At 38.3% G+C, this 18,575-nt stretch overlaps 1 protein-coding gene across 2 annotated transcripts in view; it reads right to left on the bottom strand.

The window, feature by feature from the left end:
* LOC122979243 (sodium/potassium/calcium exchanger 3-like) overlaps positions 1-18,575 on the bottom strand; it is a 69,725-nt gene that overhangs the window by 23,180 nt on the left and 27,970 nt on the right. For both annotated transcript variants that reach the window (XR_006402825.1, XM_044346550.1), the window contains exons 3-4: positions 7,426-7,502; positions 1,117-1,191 (exon numbers count right to left, since the gene is read on the bottom strand). Coding sequence is in view for 1 of the 2 variants with exons in the window: in XM_044346550.1 (XP_044202485.1) it covers positions 1,117-1,191; positions 7,426-7,502 (152 nt within the window). In the remaining variant the exon portion in view is untranslated. The remainder of the gene's footprint in view (positions 1-1,116; positions 1,192-7,425; positions 7,503-18,575) is intronic.

The raw sequence follows: 18,575 nt of genomic DNA on the forward strand, positions 1-18,575 counted from the left end.
CATTTTGCTTTCTATTGTATTTTTTATCGAGGACCATGCCATACTTGTTTAAACATATACAATGCAAAAGACTATTCACATGGAAAACATTGAAGTTAGTCAGTTACTTGAAGACAGCCTGGGAGACGAGAAAAAGCCCTTTATTGGGTGAAATTTTGATTTTACATAAGCAGTTCCTTTCTTTTTCTGCTATTTGGTGCAAGATTCATTTAAAATTTGGTACATTTATTTTGATATTGTGTATGCGTTACTGGAAGATTTTTTGCTGTATTTTTAAGGTTTGATACACAGTGTTGTGTTGTAAACCCATAACACCAATTAATACCCATACCTGACTAAATTAAAAAAAACTACAACTACACTGTGTTCATGAATACAATAAACACTTGAAATATTTTTAGATTTACAGACAGCTGTGAGGTGCGGTTCAAAGTTCTGGGAAAAGCTAGTATGTCGACCTCAAGTTAAGATTGGTTATCAAACTACAGATTTTTTGCTGAGGCATTCCAAATATGAGGTGTTTACAAAAAAGAGAAGGAGTACATCAGGAATACCAAGGCAGAATATCCACGAACCCTCACAGACTTTAAAAAGACGTCACCTCTGAGTGCAGGAGGGAGTGAGGGCTCAAAACTCTATTGAGGAATGGGACAACACACTTTCATTATATGAATTAAGACATTTCTGTGGACAGATAAGTTTGTTTTTCATTCACTTCCTGTGTATCAGTACAGTTGTATGGAATCAAATCAATATATTTAGAAGTCACCCTCACGCCATCATATTACAAACAGCATACACACAAACAGTACTGGTTTAAGTGTATTTAAAATCTCTTCTTGGTGACTCCTTCCATCTTTTGTTTATGCAAAGCCTCACAATGCTTTGTACTGTGGGTTTTTGTGGGGGGGTTGCAGACTTACGGAAAAATATTTACTTACTCAAATATTTACTGACTTCCCAGTGGGACAGTCTTGAGTCCAGTGTGGAAAGGGGAACATTGAAACTGGGTCAAAGATGTCCAACATTTTGCACCAGCTCAATTAAGACATTTAATTAAAAAATAATGCACCCAGTAGTTTTTGGAAAGTATCCTTCTTAAGCTCACATTCATACCTCACATATCTTCTCCAAGGAGGGGACGAAGTAGTCATCACAGACGAGGGCCAGGGCACAGAACATGTATATGGTCTGTGAAGAGAGAGAGTGATAAATATTACAGGGACCAGTGAAGTGCAACCATGTTGCCTGATGTGATTTAAGCATATGAGATGATGGGGTGAAAAGTCCAAGACACGATACTGTCTGCTCAGGCTGTATCTTGAACTGTCAAAAATCAAAACAGCTATTTACATTTTTCGGCAGGAACCAATGATTTACCATCATTTATATTTTTTTCTGTCAGATATCTCTGTTGTTCCTCGTAACTGTTGCATTTAACATGAATAAAAATAAAGAATACTTCTCAAATCTCACTGCTACATTAAATTTATATGTAAATTACCATGAAAAATGAAAGAGTAAGTGTGGTAATTGAAGGCTAAAGATTCCTGTGCAAATGTGGTGCAGTGCATTAATGGATAAATATTAAAAATTCACGAACAACATAACTAAGGGACTGCACTATTTACATTTTTAAATAAGGAAGTTAGTTTTCACTTTTAAAGCATACTGACATTAAAAAAGCATTACAGTATTTATATGACCTTTGCCTGATCCCTACTGAAAATAACTGTCAAAACAGAAAGTGACATAATCTCTGACCTTGAATGACACAACTGGCTCCAAGCTAAAGAGCAGTATCTGTTGAGTCAATAATAATGTCTTAAAACAGCAGTCAGGTGCTCATATGAACACTGTAATCATTCCTCCTGTTCATACTGACCATTAGAACATCATCTTGAAGTCCTCATTTTGAGCAAAATGTATTTAAAAAATTTTATCTGAAGATAATATGAGGCTTCAACTATCTGAGTTAGTCAAATGAAGTGGATATCTTGCACAGTTTCAGTCTTTTCAGTAAAAATTCCCTCATTGTGTACATTGTACAGACAGTGTTTTCCTATACAGCTGCAGAGGAAGGATTGTAGCAAAAAGACGGAATTTGGCACTCAAAAGACTGGAACTTTTTTCATAATTTGGACAGTTAAAGCCTCATATTAGCTTCAAATAAACTTTTAAATTAAATAATTTAAAAAACTACACTTAAATTAGTACATTGTACGTGCATTATGAAGGGATCTCTGTATACTTAGTATGAACAGGAGGAATGATTACAGCAAGAAAAACATGTGTCAGTGTTCATTTGGGCTCCTGATTATTATTTTAGGACAGATTTGAAAAATTGTGAACCTATCCTTTAATGGTCTTATCATGGTAGGATTCATTATAACTACAAGTAGTCTATGAAGTGCTTTTTAATGTTACCCTCTCTTGGTATCACATAATACACACAACACACACCACAGCTAGAAATAAAACCAGGGTGGAAATGAAAGACACATCGCAATGATCAAGAGAGTAAATGTCAGGTGGTCACGACAGACTGACTGGAAATGTGTGAACAAAGGAAAGGTATGAATAAATTTCACTGACTTGTTGTAATAATGAAGCCTTTCAAAGACTTTCAGGGTTGAAATTTAACAGCAGAAATAATGTGGAAAGTGACTATTCTTTTTTTCCTTTTGTGCTTGGAACTGGAGTTCTTCTATTTCCTTTTCTGAAAGTAGGTGATAGTGAGCTCAACTACCCGACGCCTGCCTGAGAGCTGCGACTGAGCCAGCACAGTGACTGTGTGTGTGTGTGTGTGTGTGTGTGTGTGTATGTGTGAAGAAGAAGAGTGCCATAAGCTCAAGGCAAGCAGTGACTGAGGCGGAGATTTGTTGATTCGGGGCAAGAAAAGGTCAAAGGTCACATGTAATCCTAATAACAGGGTTTAATCTTGATTGAGGGTTGAGATGGAGGGAAAACAACAAGCCTCACTGCGTGTGAGCATGTGTGTGGGTATCAGCCAGTGAGCAAATGTATGCTGAATATACATTTGTTTCAATTTGCACATAGGTTTTATGTGTGTGTGTGTGTGCAACATGAAGTCTTGAAATCTCGTGTTTTTGACAGCAAATCTTTTCTTAGAAGCGATGACGCCAGCATTAATAAGCCCTGCAGAATTTGAGGGGGGTCAGCAATACAGATGTCAAGAGAACAGCTGTTGGAAGTAAAACACTGTGATATTAAAATTCAGAAATGAAGCTTGAACACAGAGAACTTCACAGTGTTCTGTCTTCCAGCCAAATCAAATACCAGAAACAAACACTGATGATCGATAACAATCTTCAACTGATACTGAAATCAGTTCACAGCAGCCTCACTTGTGGCTGCATCACAGGATAATACAAAGACAAAGAGTGCAGGGTGTAATCCAGTGTTTAAATCAACATCCATGACCCCAGACCATATGTTGCTACAAATGCTGCATAATTCATACCACATAAGCCATATGGTGACATGACATCTGCTTTGTAATTCCTTAATTTTTGAAAATCATTTGCAGAATTTAAGTTGTTTCATATTTTGACTTCAGAAGGCCTTTTATTTATTTTTTAATAGCAGAGAAAATAAGCATTCACAAGTACTGATTAACAGTGAAGTGGAGCAGCTGCAGGTTGACAGAAGGCTTCTAGCACATTTACACAACTGTGTATTCTGGTAGTAGGCAGAAGTGGGACAAAGTCATTGTTTTGCAAGTCACACGTCTTGGCTACAAAGTCTTAAAAACAGTCCCAAGTCAGGTTTTCAAATAGCAACAATCATTATTTTAAATTTACAGACATATTGATTGCTTCTTACAATCTGTATTTATTACTTTCAGATAGACTTTCAATAATTTCATCATTTCTGAGCCAATACTTTGCATGTTTTATGTCCATATTTTCAATCTTTAGACTTTGGGGAGGATATCAAGTCATTTTCAGTCAAAAGGTGAGAGTCCATGTAAACGAGTTACAAGTTATTGATGTTAGAGTCAAAGTCAAGTTGCAAAGCTTTTGAGTGACTCAAAGTAAATGTGCATTGGGTCACTGATGGAGTTGGGGGAGTTAGTGCAGCGCTGAGACTATTAGTCAAATAATTGATTAGTGACTTGAAAGAAAATTAATTGACGACCACTTTTAGAACATATCAGTTATTAATAGTAACTTATGGAGCAAAAATGTCAAACAATCTCTGTTGCTGGCTTTTCAAAAGTGAGGATCTTTTTTATATCATTATAAATTTTAATATCTTTGTGTTTTCGATTGTTGGGTGGACAAATCAAGCAGGTAGAAATAGCGAGGGACATTTAAAATAAATTTTATGGACTTTTCTGGATATTTCTCCTGCATTGCACGGTCTTCATCAGCAATCAGAATGGTCTTCATTCATTGATAAGATCATAAGCGGTGGAAAAAGCTAGTCAGTGGACTTTAGATTTAAGATTATTTACTGTTACCATGGTGAAGAATGAACTTTGAAGCTCAGCAGATAATTAATTTAAACAGACGTTAGTTGCGGCCCTAGTGTAATGCCTTGCTTAAAGGCACTTGACAAATACAGTAAATTAGCTTTACATACAGCATGTTATGCTAATGTCACATTCATCTCATTTATCATTTTCCGTGGTTCACTTCTAGCGTATGCTTTTCCACACCAGTTTGGGGAAACTTCAGTGGATGTATTGCATGTCATAGTTCGAACACATGCAGAGGCAGTGGGCAAGTTTGGCCACTTTTGTGTCTGAATTTTTACAAAAATGAAAAAGTTGTACAGAGTTAGAACTGTACAGTGTATTCTGCAGGTATTAGTCCTCATTGTCCTTCCTAAAAATACACAGCACGCTGTTCTCTCCACAAAGCAAAGTACAGTAGCACCTGCTATGAAATGACATACAGTACATTATTTTAAAGGTTAGATAGCACAAGCAAATAGCTGGTGATAATCTACTATACTTTTTTTGCTGTTTATAAATGCTCAAGCATTCTGGAAAAGGTTACTTTCATTTGCCCTTCTGCAGCAGGAAGAGGCCAACTCAGAGGGTGGGTGCACTGTAAGTAGTGACATTGCCTGTAATGTCAGACATGTAGTAGCATAATGGTCCACTCGGTGGTTCTCAGTGCCCTGTTTATGCACAGCAAAGTTCACTGGAGATGCTGCTGCTCTGCTGGCATGAGCTTCCACTACAGTCATCCATCCAGAGACTATCAGCAACAGCACAACACAACTTGGGTCATCATGTACTGGAACATTCTGCCTGCTTTGTGCCAGTCATGTTAGAGTGACGGACGAGGGGCTTCATCATAGCCTTGACCTCACATATTGACCCCTGCTGGGCCATGCCGGAGAGGCCAGTGTGGCTGGTCACGCATGTGCTGAACCAATGAGATACAGCGGAAAAAGACAGGAGAGGTGAGGAGAGGAGAGGAGAGGAGAGGAGAGGAGAGGAGAGGAGAGGAGAGGAGAGGAGAGGAGAGGAGAGGAGAGGAGAGGCTGTCTCCTGCTCAACCAGAGAGAGAGAGAAATCCTGAAGCTCTGCCCACACACATCAGAGCTTCAGGACAGACTCCAAACAATCTGGCCCAACCAAATCATCTCAAAACAAAAAGAAAATTATATCAAATATTGGAATGAAACCACCAAATCACAAAGTAAATTAGAATTCTATTTGACCCTAAACAGCGAGTACTTGGCAGCAGAGTACCTGACCACTGTGACTGACAGAAAACTAAGGAAAATGCCATAGAAACAGGCCATCAAAGGCAGAACAGGCTACCTAGGGAGGCCAGGCTGTGCTCACTTTGTCAAAGAGAGGTTGACACAGAATCTCACTTCCTACTATACTGTGAGAAATATCAGGATTTGAGAGAGGTTTTCTTTGAAAAAATAAATAATATGTATCTCTGATCCTCAGAAACTGCCCTATCTATGTGTGGATAAAAGTCAGTGTATAGTATTAGCTGCAAAATATGTTAACTGTTGTCATACATAGAGGAACAAGCTCTGTAGTAAATGTTTCTGAGTGATGACTTCTGTAAAAGTATTACAGCTGCCCATGATACTCTATCTACTGGACTCATTCCTTCACTATATTATGGACAACTTTTCTGTCCCGAATGGTCATGAGTTGAATTGAATGTAATTGTTATGTAATGCCTTTTATTATATTGTATTTGATATGATTGTGTAGCCTGCCAGTAATTCCCGCTATTTAATAAAAACTAAACACGAATGATTGTGTCGCTGATATATATTGTTGGACAGGTTTGGATTTTGATGTTGCTGTAAAAGTTTTTTGGGGGGTTTTTTTGGAGCATTTTCAACTTATCCCATTAAAAAAAAAAAAACGCTTTAGTCTCTTAATTCTGTCCGATTTCTCTACACTGAGCCTCAAGCCCATTGTTTTCCACTAAAGATATATATCTTTACAAATGGCTGACAATTATATGGTTTTATTTTTAAGAAAGCTCAGTTATTTCCTACAACAACCGGGCGCTGTGGTTTTTAGCTAAAAGTTACTCAAACAGGAGTAAAGAGTGCATTTGTTGGGGACTATTTTCAGCTGTGGATTAATACAATTGCGTATTTACACCAGCAAGATGGTGTATGTCAGATGGCTCAAAATAAACTACAGTGTGAATGTTCATGTTAATGAAGGAACATGTCACCCAGTGAAACAGCATGGCTCATTAAAGTTTGTTTCCATCCAGAAATTTTATTAAAAAAAACCCTGCTTGTCTGAGATGGAAAAGTTGGTGTATTGATAAAAGCAAAATATGACAAAGTGCACTGGAAACAGACTTAGCAAATAAATCATGATGCACATGAAGCATGTGACCTCAAGCTTCCATTTTGAATAGACCAAAATCATCAGCAAACAAAAAGATCAGACCTGTTTGACTGATGAAGTGACATTCCTCAAATGAAAACATCATGTTTTCTACATTGTTTTCCACCATATGAGGTTCAACTCAAGCTCTTTTAATCCATCTTGTTGTCCCCTCTTTTCGAATTGGTGCCAAGAGCTGTTCATCTCGCTGAACCTATCTATTTATCTATATTCGCATAATAGTAGTGGATGGAAAAAAACAATTTCTTTTGCAGATTTTCTCAAAATTCAATTCAAATTTGCCCAAATTTGTTTTTGGACAACAATGGAGCTCTGTCACACAGAGGAATATGCTATATCAGGCTTTGGATGCCCAGACAATAATTGTAACATCAACTAATTGTTGGTTGTGGTGTTTTCATGGGATTTGTTAACAAAAAAAAAAAAAAGAATATCACCAGACTTGTCCTTTAAAATGTTAAGAAAAACAAGTAAAATATCACTTGTGCACTTGCAAGGTGACAAATGCACATGGATGCACAGTTGTATGTAGGTGAAGGTAAACTTACACACAGGACATGCAGGGCCAAAGCTCCTTCTGTTCTCTCTTTGTGTGTGAACAGGTCTGTAGGGAACTCGTGCAGAGCTGGAAGAGACAGAGACATTCAGCAGAGTTAGAAATGTTCAAATCAAGTAGGTGAGTTTGCGGGTGTCGGTACTGTGTGGTTTAGAGGACATATTTTCAATGCCCAGCGGAGAGGTCAACCCTATGAGCACAGAAACCCATTGTACTCGTGTACTGACAAGGAGCCTTGCCCAGAGAGTACCTTGCCCAAGTGTGTGTGACAGTCTAACTGTGCCCTGCCAAGGACTGTGTATGAGCGTTGCTTCCTCAGAGAGCGACAAGAGAATAGGGACATGGAAAAAGTGAGCGCTAGGAGGACAAAGCGAGGGCAAAGAGGAGAGCGAGCATTATAAAAATAGAGCAAGGGATATTTAGGGTATGGCAAGTGGGATGGAGAGCAAAGGAGAGAGAAAGGGTGGTGAGAGTTTAACCGCAATTTGCAAACTCCACTTTTCCTGCATGGGAATGTGAGTACAATTGAGCAAGAGAGAGAGCAACTGTGAGAGCAGGATTCAGAGAAAAGTGGAAAGTTGGCAGAAGCAAGGAGTGTGAAGGAAAACAGAAAGAGGTGAAAAAGAGGGGCTTTGGATTTAAAAGGTGGCCTGAGTTATTCTACCCCCTTTCCATGGCTTCTTGACTTCCTCCCCTCTCTCAGCCCCACAGTCCCTCCTTGATTGCCAAGACCAGTGACAGGCGCTTGGCTGCTGGATAGTGTTGAGAAACCTTTGCCTCTCGCCCCTCAAGCATCAAGTCACCTCTGTCATCATCTCCTCCCACACAAATCAGGAGCCCATTCACAGGTCACTGCAAACATATTACAAACATATTACATATTGCTGTGCCTGTTCCCTGGGAAAGGCCAGCCAGGCACCAGAGAGAGAGTTAGGCTAATGCTAATGATTCAATTATGCATGTGCTGCAACTAATGGCAACATTGGAATCAAAAATATTTTATTGACCATTAAACTTAAACGGTCTTGACATCTTTTTGAAGAGAAAACTGAAAACTTGCAGCTTACAGAAGTCCAGTCTCCTGATAACAAAAGTTGCAGACATAAGCCACCTGACTAACTAGCTTATGACCTACATATAACCTACTGTTACTTCCAAAGCCAAGTAGCGTCTGTGTTTAGCATCAGTCTTTTAGCATATCATGAATATATAGCCATCACGTGCATACTGTATGTTAGACTCTTTTAAAGAGTTCATGTTTCAAAATGAGTCAGTTGGCGACAACATTAGCAATTCACAGAGTTAACATTAGCTTATTAGCTATCTAACCACATATCTACTAGTAACAGCTGGTAAATTTGATGGTCGCCAGCCAGAAATGAGCCTGATTTTGACTGTTTTTGTCTGAAAGTCATTTGAGAGTCATTGTTTCAAAAATGGTAAGTAGTTAATCTTGAATTGGAAGTAGTTCCAGGCATCACAACATTCTGCTAGCTGCCAATCCTTCTAATTTAATGTTGTTCTGTGTAGCGCTTAAACACTTCAGTCACAGTCAATACATCTATAAGTTAATCAACAGAAAACTATTCAATATTTTTGATAATCAATAATGCCTTAAAATCAAGCAAAAATGCCAATTTTTTTGGCGCAGCTTCTCAAATTTGAGGATCACTGCTTTCACAACACAGTCAATTGAGTATGTATTGGTTTTGGACAGTTGGTGAAGTGTTGTCATCACATAATTATGAAAAATACACAAGCTTTTATAGCAAAATGATGAAAAACCAAGAAAAAAAGTCTAAGCATGCTAGATTATGTGCTAGACTGTCCTATTTCCATATTGACAAAAGCATGATGCTTTAATTCTATTCTATTATTCCCTTTTATTGAATTGGTGTCATGGTTTGGAAACCTATATTTAAAGAACAGAAACTCTCTGAATCAAATTGTTAAATGGTCTAGAAGGCTGATTGGAGAGTCACAGCTTAACCTAGCGTCCCTATACGTCAGACAGTTACAGTGGATAACCAGCTCGATTTTAAATGACGACTCCCACCCTTTGCACAGTGAACTCCAGCTTCTTCCCTCTGGATGGAGGTTTATAGTCCCAAGGTGTAGAACAAAGCAGTATAAAAATAGCTTTGTTCCAGCAGCCATCACTCAAATGAACAAGACGTAGCGACATTGCACGGATGCTATAGAAGCGACATTTATTTATTTCTTTTGACCTTGTATTTTACCTTATTTATTCTAGTGGTTATGTATTTTTGTGTTTTTTATTGTTATTTTCATCTTTTTTAAGAAAAATTATCTGATTATTGGAGCCTTGAGCATTTTATCATGTTTGTCTATTGTCAGTGCTGTTTGTAAAATGTGTCAAGATGGATACCTGTCTTCTCCTTCTGCAAACCAAATCTACCTGGGTACAAATAAAGTAACCAGAACCACAAATGTGAACATCATGGTGGCGTCACAATAATAGTTTCTTATTGATCAAAAATAGACAACTACAATAGGCCACTCACCCACTCATTGTCCTGCACTGTACTCACAGAACTGGAGTTACATCCGGGTAACTACTATATTGACGCACTACAGCGCGATGCTTCCTATTTGTGATAGGGGCGGCACCTGATGTGTGTCATATGATGTGCCGTGGCGCTGTGGCAGTGGTGTGTTTTCAGTTTCACATGGACTCTACCCCCACCATGGATATTACACGTTATATTAACATTAACACCCCATAATTTCATATTTGCACATCTATGATCTTTGATCTAAAATGGTGCGTTACATATACGCAACTTGCATTATTATTATTATTATTATTAGTAGTAGTAGTAGTAGTAGTAGAAGTTTATTTTTATTATTATTAATTGCACACTCCTGGTCAATATTTTTGTACATTTTATCTCATTCTCTTCTATTTAATATCTAAATTTTAAACCTGTGGCAGGCCTTCTTTTTTTCATTCTTTTCTTTTTGTATTATCTACGATTACTTAATTGTGTGTATATCTTTGACTGTTAGGGTTAGGGTCCTTGTATGTGCAAACCTACTTAATAAAGCAATAAACTTCATTCTGACACACACACACACAAATATGTATATATGTATATATATATATATATATGTGTATGTGTGTATATGTGTGTGTGTGTGTATATATATATATATATATATATGATATTATACATACATACGTGTATATACAGATGTATATATACACGTATGTATGTATAATATCAAGTTCCTTTTAATGACAAAACATCAAAAGATAAGTAAATAATGAAATAAATAATAATTTAAGCAAATTAACTGATCAGTTGAAAATGTAACTTTTTTCTTACAATTAACTGCTTGGCATGGCTACTACTAATGAGACAACCGTGACTCAAATGCTAACAAACAGCATCCTGTGGGTTTAGAAGAGAATTACGTAATAGATTACATCTATGATGTAGTGGAAATCTAAGTAGCACATCAACAAGATATGGTAGTGATTCTCAGAACTTGGGTGGCATCATAGGAAGTTGGGTTTTCTGCTTTTATTTATTTTTGTATTGAGTTACAGGAAACACAGAGATAGATAGAGGGTGTGATGATATGTAAGGATCTCTCCTAAAAAACAAATTGGGAACCTTGCAGTTACATGGTATGTGTCTTACAGAGTGTAGGATGCCTACTACCTCATTCGGGGTCACTAGAAAGGCAGGTAGGCCAACCATGAGTGGGTGAGTAAGTGAAAGAATGAATGAGTGAAACAATTTAGTAGAGTAGTTTAACATTCCACCTACACTTATTATTTCAGTCTCACTCCTTCACAACATGATGCAGAGAAAAAATAAAAGCAGAGTAGTAAACTACTTTCCCACTGTTTTCTCCCACTCTTCTCCCTTTATGTACTCTGTTGACCTCATTGCATCTACAGTATCTCACTGTGTTTGAGTGGCTGTAGTCCTCCTCTGCACTATGTTATGCTTTAACTTCTTAAAGTCTCTGCAATACTCTGGTGTATATCTATACTGCATTAATAATGCATATATACTGTATATTTCAACTGATATTTCTTATTTATACTATTCTTGCATTTTAACACATTTATAGATCCCATTTCTCAGCATTATTTTTACACTGTTGATATATATTGTAGTATGATGCAGATATTTTTATGTATTTCTTATTTTCTATTTTTCTTATAATTTCTCTATGCTTATATATACTTCTACTCTAGAATGTGAGAAACTGTAACATGACCCTTAGGGATCAATAAAGTATTTCTGATTCAGATTCTGAAACCTAACACAATGCAGAGCTGCCTGTAAAAAGCCACGGAGGGTAAAAAGCAGCATCAGAGCAGACGGCCATCTCACAGCGACAGCTGGATATGTTTAATATTTACTGTTAGCTAGCTCAAACTCAATCCAGCCAAAATGTCAGGCTAGTGTGTGAAGAGAAAGAACAAGAAGCTCTCATGACAGGTTTTAGAGCTATATATGGAGATGAAAAAAGACAACACTGCTGACAACAATGCAATAAAAATCACTAGAAATAACAGAGTAAATGTGGATATAGTGATGCCTTGTAAGAGTGAAAGGCAAAACTGAAAAGAAACTACCTAAATTAGCAGAATGCTGAACTGACTCATGAAGTCTTCAAAGAGCCTGCAGATAAAACCCACACTGCTAATTACTGTTCCAAGAAGCATGACGTCCAATTTCCCATGAGAGGTAAGTACACGTGCAGCTGTGATGCATAACAACACACTCCCACAAGAAACCCACTGAACCTTCATGTAAACAAGGGGTTTTATACACATCAACACTGAAAGGTTCCACTTCACAGCACCTAGCTCTTTCTAAATCTAAATCACATGCTCACTAAGGTACCCAGGTATGTGGACATGTTAAAAATATACAGAAGTCTACACAAAGTATAATTCAGGTTAATTATAGCCTTTTCTTTTATAGTTTTGGTGATTGTTTCTAATGTTAAAGGTATTGCGGATACTGATAACACATTGACAGAAGATGTGTCTACAACAAAGTCCAAGGGGCAAAAAATGCAAGCAGATGTTGGGCCGTGGCTACGAGTTTGGCTATCAGCAATAATTAACGATTATCAAAGATAATCGTTAATTATTAAAATCAATAAAATTATTAATAAGAATAAATAATAACAGGGCACCATCCTGGACTCAGGGAAAAAGATAGACAATCGTACTAATCTATGAATTTGGGACTTTGATTAATAATTAATTTAATAACTATAAACAAAATCACCATATCAGTAATTAGTTATGGTTAAAGGATTTGGAGTTCTTTACAGAGCAGGGGTTGGCAAAACTCATTCTTGTGCAACATTAAAACAGACAACAGGTATATCCAAAAGCATTTATTTAACAAAAGGGTAAAAGCAACACACAATACTAATCTAGCTAAGTGTACCTTTATACAAGTGTGAGTGTGTATGTGTGTGTGTGTGTGTGTGTGTGTGTGTGTGTGTGTGTAGGGAAGACATTAGCAAGATGGCTGCAGTCACCTGGTGACTGAGCACATGGCATGCCGACAATTTGGCTGATAAAGGGAACTACAGAGATAAAAGGCCAGACCATGCGGTGTCTTGAACCACATGTGCTGCCTGAACCAAAATTTGCCAAACTAAGTTTTAACCTCTTAACTGTGTGGTTCTCTATTCAAGGCCAATTGGTGTATGCTAAAGGTGCCAGGTTAAAATGAGGTTAGTTGCATCCAAGGCCTAGTTACTGGATGTAACATGTGTTAAACATGCTAACATTAACCTAGCGGTGTGGCTATGCAGTAACCTGACTATAAGCAACCTTAACCAAATCAATACACGTACAGTACATTGTTTGCTTAGCCGTACTATGCTTCACTGTGTTGCTAGGCTATGCCCTGTTGTTACCAGTCCATGAAGGAAGAGATGCTTTGTGGCGTTCTGCTTTGCAGATGGTGAATCCATGGGTGAGTCAGGCTTAGAAGGCTTTGGCTCTGAAGCTGAAAGATGCAGGCGTTGCTGGGGAGACAGCACTTCAGTCGTGCAGAGGGCCTAGGTCACTCCTTTGTGTAGAGTTAGCGGCAAGCTAACTCCATTTCGCGGCTCCTGTACTTGTTAAACTGGCCAGCAGACTTGTGTTTTAGCTGCTGGCACAAAGTTGGCAAAGCTGGCACTTAGTTTCTGAGTCTTAGGCAGGCTCTCGTGTCTTCTGCCATAAAGAAGACTGTGTGTGTCTGCTGTGAGCAGGCCATGCAAGAGAGCAGAGAGCTGCTCCAGCAGCTGCTGGAGGTGTGAAAGAGCAAGCAGCTGCTCCTGCAGCTGAAGGAGAAAGCGAGCAAGGAGCTGCTCCTGCTGCAGCTCGTGGAGAAAAGAGAAAGATAAGAGGGGAATCTCTAGTTTTGATAACCTGGATCCATGGGTGGAGCTTCACACTTTGGGTGCGAACCCCCAGGGCTCAGGTTTCTTGGAGTCTTGAAACATGTGGTAAACTGTGGTCCACATGTAGTCCCAACACAGACAAGCTGTAAACATGTCAGTAGTTTAGCCAGATTACCTTAACTACTTTATTTGAACCTAAAACTAAAGTGAGCACCCCCGAAATATCAATAATAACCCCACATACAACAGGAAAACTTGAGCACACTAAATTAAAGCAAGCACAATATAAAAGGTTGAACCAGAAAGTTGGTCTTCAAACTGTGATGGATGTTTCCAAAGGATAGTTTGGGTAATAATTTTACCATTTGCCTTTTTGTCTTATCCAAATAAGTTTGGTCAACCTGAGAGTTTGATTAAAACCTGTCTGATCATCTGACTGCTTGTGTTTCTTGCCCCATCTGACCTCACTTAAAGGGGACATAACATGCACATTTCCAGAATAAATTTACATCACATTCTGGGGCTATACTGGAATATCTTTGTATGATTACAATAAAAAAGCTCCTTATTCATCTTATACTGGCCCTATATGCAGCCGCTCAGCTCAGCCTCTGTCTGAAACAGGCCGTTTTAGCTCCTGTTTCTTTAAGGCCCCCCTCCTGAGGAGCCCACTCTTTTCTGATTGGTTAGCTTCTGGATGCTGCGTCCCAGCTCTGAATCCTAGAAAAGGTAGTATTGGACCAACTACGACAGGCACTTAATAACAACAATATCTTTGAGAAGTTTAAATCTGGGTTCTGCAAGCTACATAGCACAGAAACTGCTCTCCTTAGAGTCACAAATGATTTACTCATAGCTGCAGACTTTGGGGCATGTCCCGTGTTATTGCTTGACATCAGTGCAACATTTGATACCATCGATCATTCTGTCCTTACAGACAGACTAAAACAGTGGGTGGGTATTACTGGAATTGCTCTAGACTGGATTTCCTCATATTTAGCCAACAGGAATTTTTAAATTACCTCACGAACTGCTCAGACTAAACATGGAATACCACAAGGATCAATCTTGGGACCTGTTCTGTTTACCCTGCACATGTTACCCTTGGCACAGATAATCTGTCATCACAACATCTTCCATAGCTATATAGATGATATACAGCTGTACCCGTCATTTAAACCTTCTGACACCTGTAAATGTACTTCACCACATAGCTGTCTATATGACATGAAAAGCTGGATGTCCCAAATACAGAAGTTCGCATCACTGGCAGTGAACAGATCTGAAAACAAATATAGCCACTCCTTGACCCCTCACTCCCAGCATAAAGTCAGCTACAAAAAATCTGGGTGTTATCCTGGATAGTAACTTGAGCCTGGAGCAACATGTAAAGAAAGTAGTCCAGTTGTGTTTTCATCAGCTGAGGAATATTTCCAAAATTAGATCAGTTCTGTCCTTCAGTAACACAGAGAAAATTATACATGCGCTTATATCCTCCTGCCTCGATTACTGTTGTTTACCTCCCTGTACAATCAAGCTATGAAGCAGCTCCAAATTGTTCAAAATTCAGCAGCTAGACTATTGACCAAAACAAAACTATTCTCACCCATCACACCAATCTTGGCTTCACTGCACTGGCTTCCGGACTCTTTTAGAATATGCTTTTAATCACATACAAGGCTCTGAATGATCTGGTGCTTGAGTATATAACTGAGCTCCTCACACCTTTCTGTCCAAATAGGCCCCTCAGGCCTGCCAGTCTGGGTCTTCTACCTATTCCAGAGTCCAGGTTGAAAACAAAGGGTGATCAAGCCTGTGCAGTACTGGTTCCTCAGCTCTTGAACAGTCTTCCATTGAGCATCAGGTCACCTGACTCTGTTGCTGATTTTAAATCTTGTCTTAAAGCTTTTACAGAATGGCTTTTTCTAACAGCTGAAAGACTACACTTCTGTGGTCATGAGCTGTTGGTTTTTTCCTTGAGAGTTTTTATCTTTTATGCATGTGTGTATGTATATGCATATGTGTATATATGTATGTGTATATGTGTATGTATGTATGTCTGTATGTACATGCATATGTTTTCATTATTTACCTCTTGTAAGTCCCTAATGTTGCTTATGTTTTGAATTTCCTCACCTTGGACCTTTGTGCTTACTGCTTGAAAAGTACTGTACAAATAAAATTATCATTCTTCTTCTTCTTCTTCTTCTTCTTATTGTTGTTGTTCTTCTTCTTCTGATTATTATTATTATCTGATGTCATCACAAGGAGGAAGTAGAGGTAAAATTACGAAGCATTTGGGGCAGGACAAAGCCCTAGCTTTTGACTTTCAGGGAGTATTTTTATATAAGTCCCCCTCAAGTTTTGTAACTTTGATTATACAGTATATAAATAACAGAAAATCACCAAAAAGCATGTTATGTCCCCTTAAGCCATGACTCCATTAAAGGTTTGCCTGAATACAAATACATTATTCATCAAAGCACAAATAGTGCTGAAATATTTGTTTCATACAAATATTTTGAAAATTATTTGTTTTCAGGAAGAAAAAAAAAAGTCAAATACCAGCGCGCAGGTCGGTTACATCACTATCTCAGTTTCTCTCCTCTGCTCCATTATTATGTCTATCAGCAGGTCTCAACGGGGGGAGTCACATCCACCTGCTACATGACGCACATTTCCTAATTTGGACATCACTCCCTGAGTTGGGAGTGTTCCCCGGAAATAAAGCTGAGCTACTGATACAAGCGAAGTGCTCCCAACGGACTCTCCATAACCTGTTGTTCGCCTTTCCACAAAATTAGGTTGTAAAAAATAGGCAATAAATCTAAAGTGCAAAGCAACAATCGCCTTTGAAGTTCTTCTCTAAACGTTACACGGTGTGCTGTCTCTGTGTTATGGGTGTATAAATAGGTAGAGGTCTGTCTGCAATGAGGCGATGAGTCAAGTTTTAGCTCAGTAGTCAGCACAGTCATCTATGATCTGGGAGACTCATGAACACTTATTGTAACACTTTAATTTTCTGAAATTAAAAGCGTAATAAAAACAAAAACAGGATTTTTAAGCTTCTTTCCACTTTTGTTTGAATATAAATACAAATAATTTTGCTGCCTCACCAAATACAGATACAAATACAAATACTGGGCCCTCTGCACATCCCTAGTCTCCATGTTCCCAGATGTCAGCAATTAACTTGCCGAGTAAAATATTATTATTACCAATATGAATCTTGGCCAAAAGAACAAAAATATGATCCAAACAGTAACAAACAGGAGTTATCCTTTAAATAAATGCCATCTGTTACTGTGAATAAAAGGGAGACAGGATGACCTCACATATGGCTGAAGTGTTATACAGAAAGCAGTGTATCCATGTAACTATCTAGAGTATTGCTGTTTTCACTAACCAGAGTAGCATAATACAGTTTTAATAATCAGAGTAACTACAGTCAACTGAACAGGAAACCCTACAGCAACACAGCAAACTGGACAGCAGGAGTGTAGCCATATTGATGTATATGGTGCTCTACATGAGCAGGTGAGACAAACAGCTCAGCAGCTGAGTCTTATCAAGTGGACACGGTGATGGAGACGAGATGGGAGAAACGGCAGCAGATGCGCTCATTGCCATAGCCTCATCTGGTTTACGCCAACAAGGATGCACATACACACACAAAGCACCCGCCTCACTAATGCATGCTACACCCTGCTTCACGCCATATGCCACCATGTGTCGGGGGTGGGCTCTGAATGACTTTCACTTTATATGATGTCCATATGTTGAACAGAGATTTCTCATTTAATTTTTTTTTAACCATCAGACTGACCCTTGCGTTGACACATATTCACACTTGGCCCACACACTTCCACACATACCAACACACTCCAACAGCTTTACTCTTACTGTTCTTTAAACCTTCAATCATGTAGGAATAGTTGACTGATACTTTTTCTTAACTTTCACACATTCACACAGTTACACACACTGACCCTGTGGAGTGGCCCATTCACAGTTTTGTGCTGTTGACACAGCAGTTACACTGTCCTGGCTGAAGGTTAAACAGCATTAGGCAGGGGGGAGCCTTTCTTACACACCTCACACACTCTTCTAAGCAGAGTTCTCCTGCTATACATATATATATATATATGATCATGTTCATGTATCAAAAGGTTTTCACTGTGGAGCCAGAACAGCGACAGTTATATTTTGGCATTGAAAATAAAATTTGGCATTAAAAACAAAATCTGAAGTGAAAAAACACTGGCATTGAAACACTTGTATTGGAAAAAGTTGTATTGGCACTGAAACAAGTAACGGTACTGAAAAAAGTTCCACTGAAAAATAAAACACAGACATTAAAAAAATTACAATCTTATTACCTTATTTTATTTTGATATTTTTTTGCATTGTGATGTGTTTTTCAGTAATCACCAAAGAGCTGTACCAGGGCTGGCAACTTCTGACTCCAATCCAATCTTTGTCAGACCGCAAGGCATACTGGGTAATGTACGCCTAGCAAGGGCCCTACTCTGTTTGCCAAAACGCAAACAGAATGTTGAAACTGAAAAACAGAATGTTTAAACTGAAAACCTATGACTATGAAAAAATACTGACAACATAAAAAAGACTGAAAAAAGACCGACATGAAGATTGACACCTAAAAACATCATCATAATGCAAAAACTATCAAAATAAAATAAGACAATAAGATTGTAAGATTGTAATTTTTTTAATGTCTGTGTTTTA

The sequence above is a fragment of the Thunnus albacares genome, chromosome 3 (assembly GCF_914725855.1).
Source record: "Thunnus albacares chromosome 3, fThuAlb1.1, whole genome shotgun sequence".
NCBI lineage: Eukaryota > Metazoa > Chordata > Actinopteri > Scombriformes > Scombridae > Thunnus > Thunnus albacares.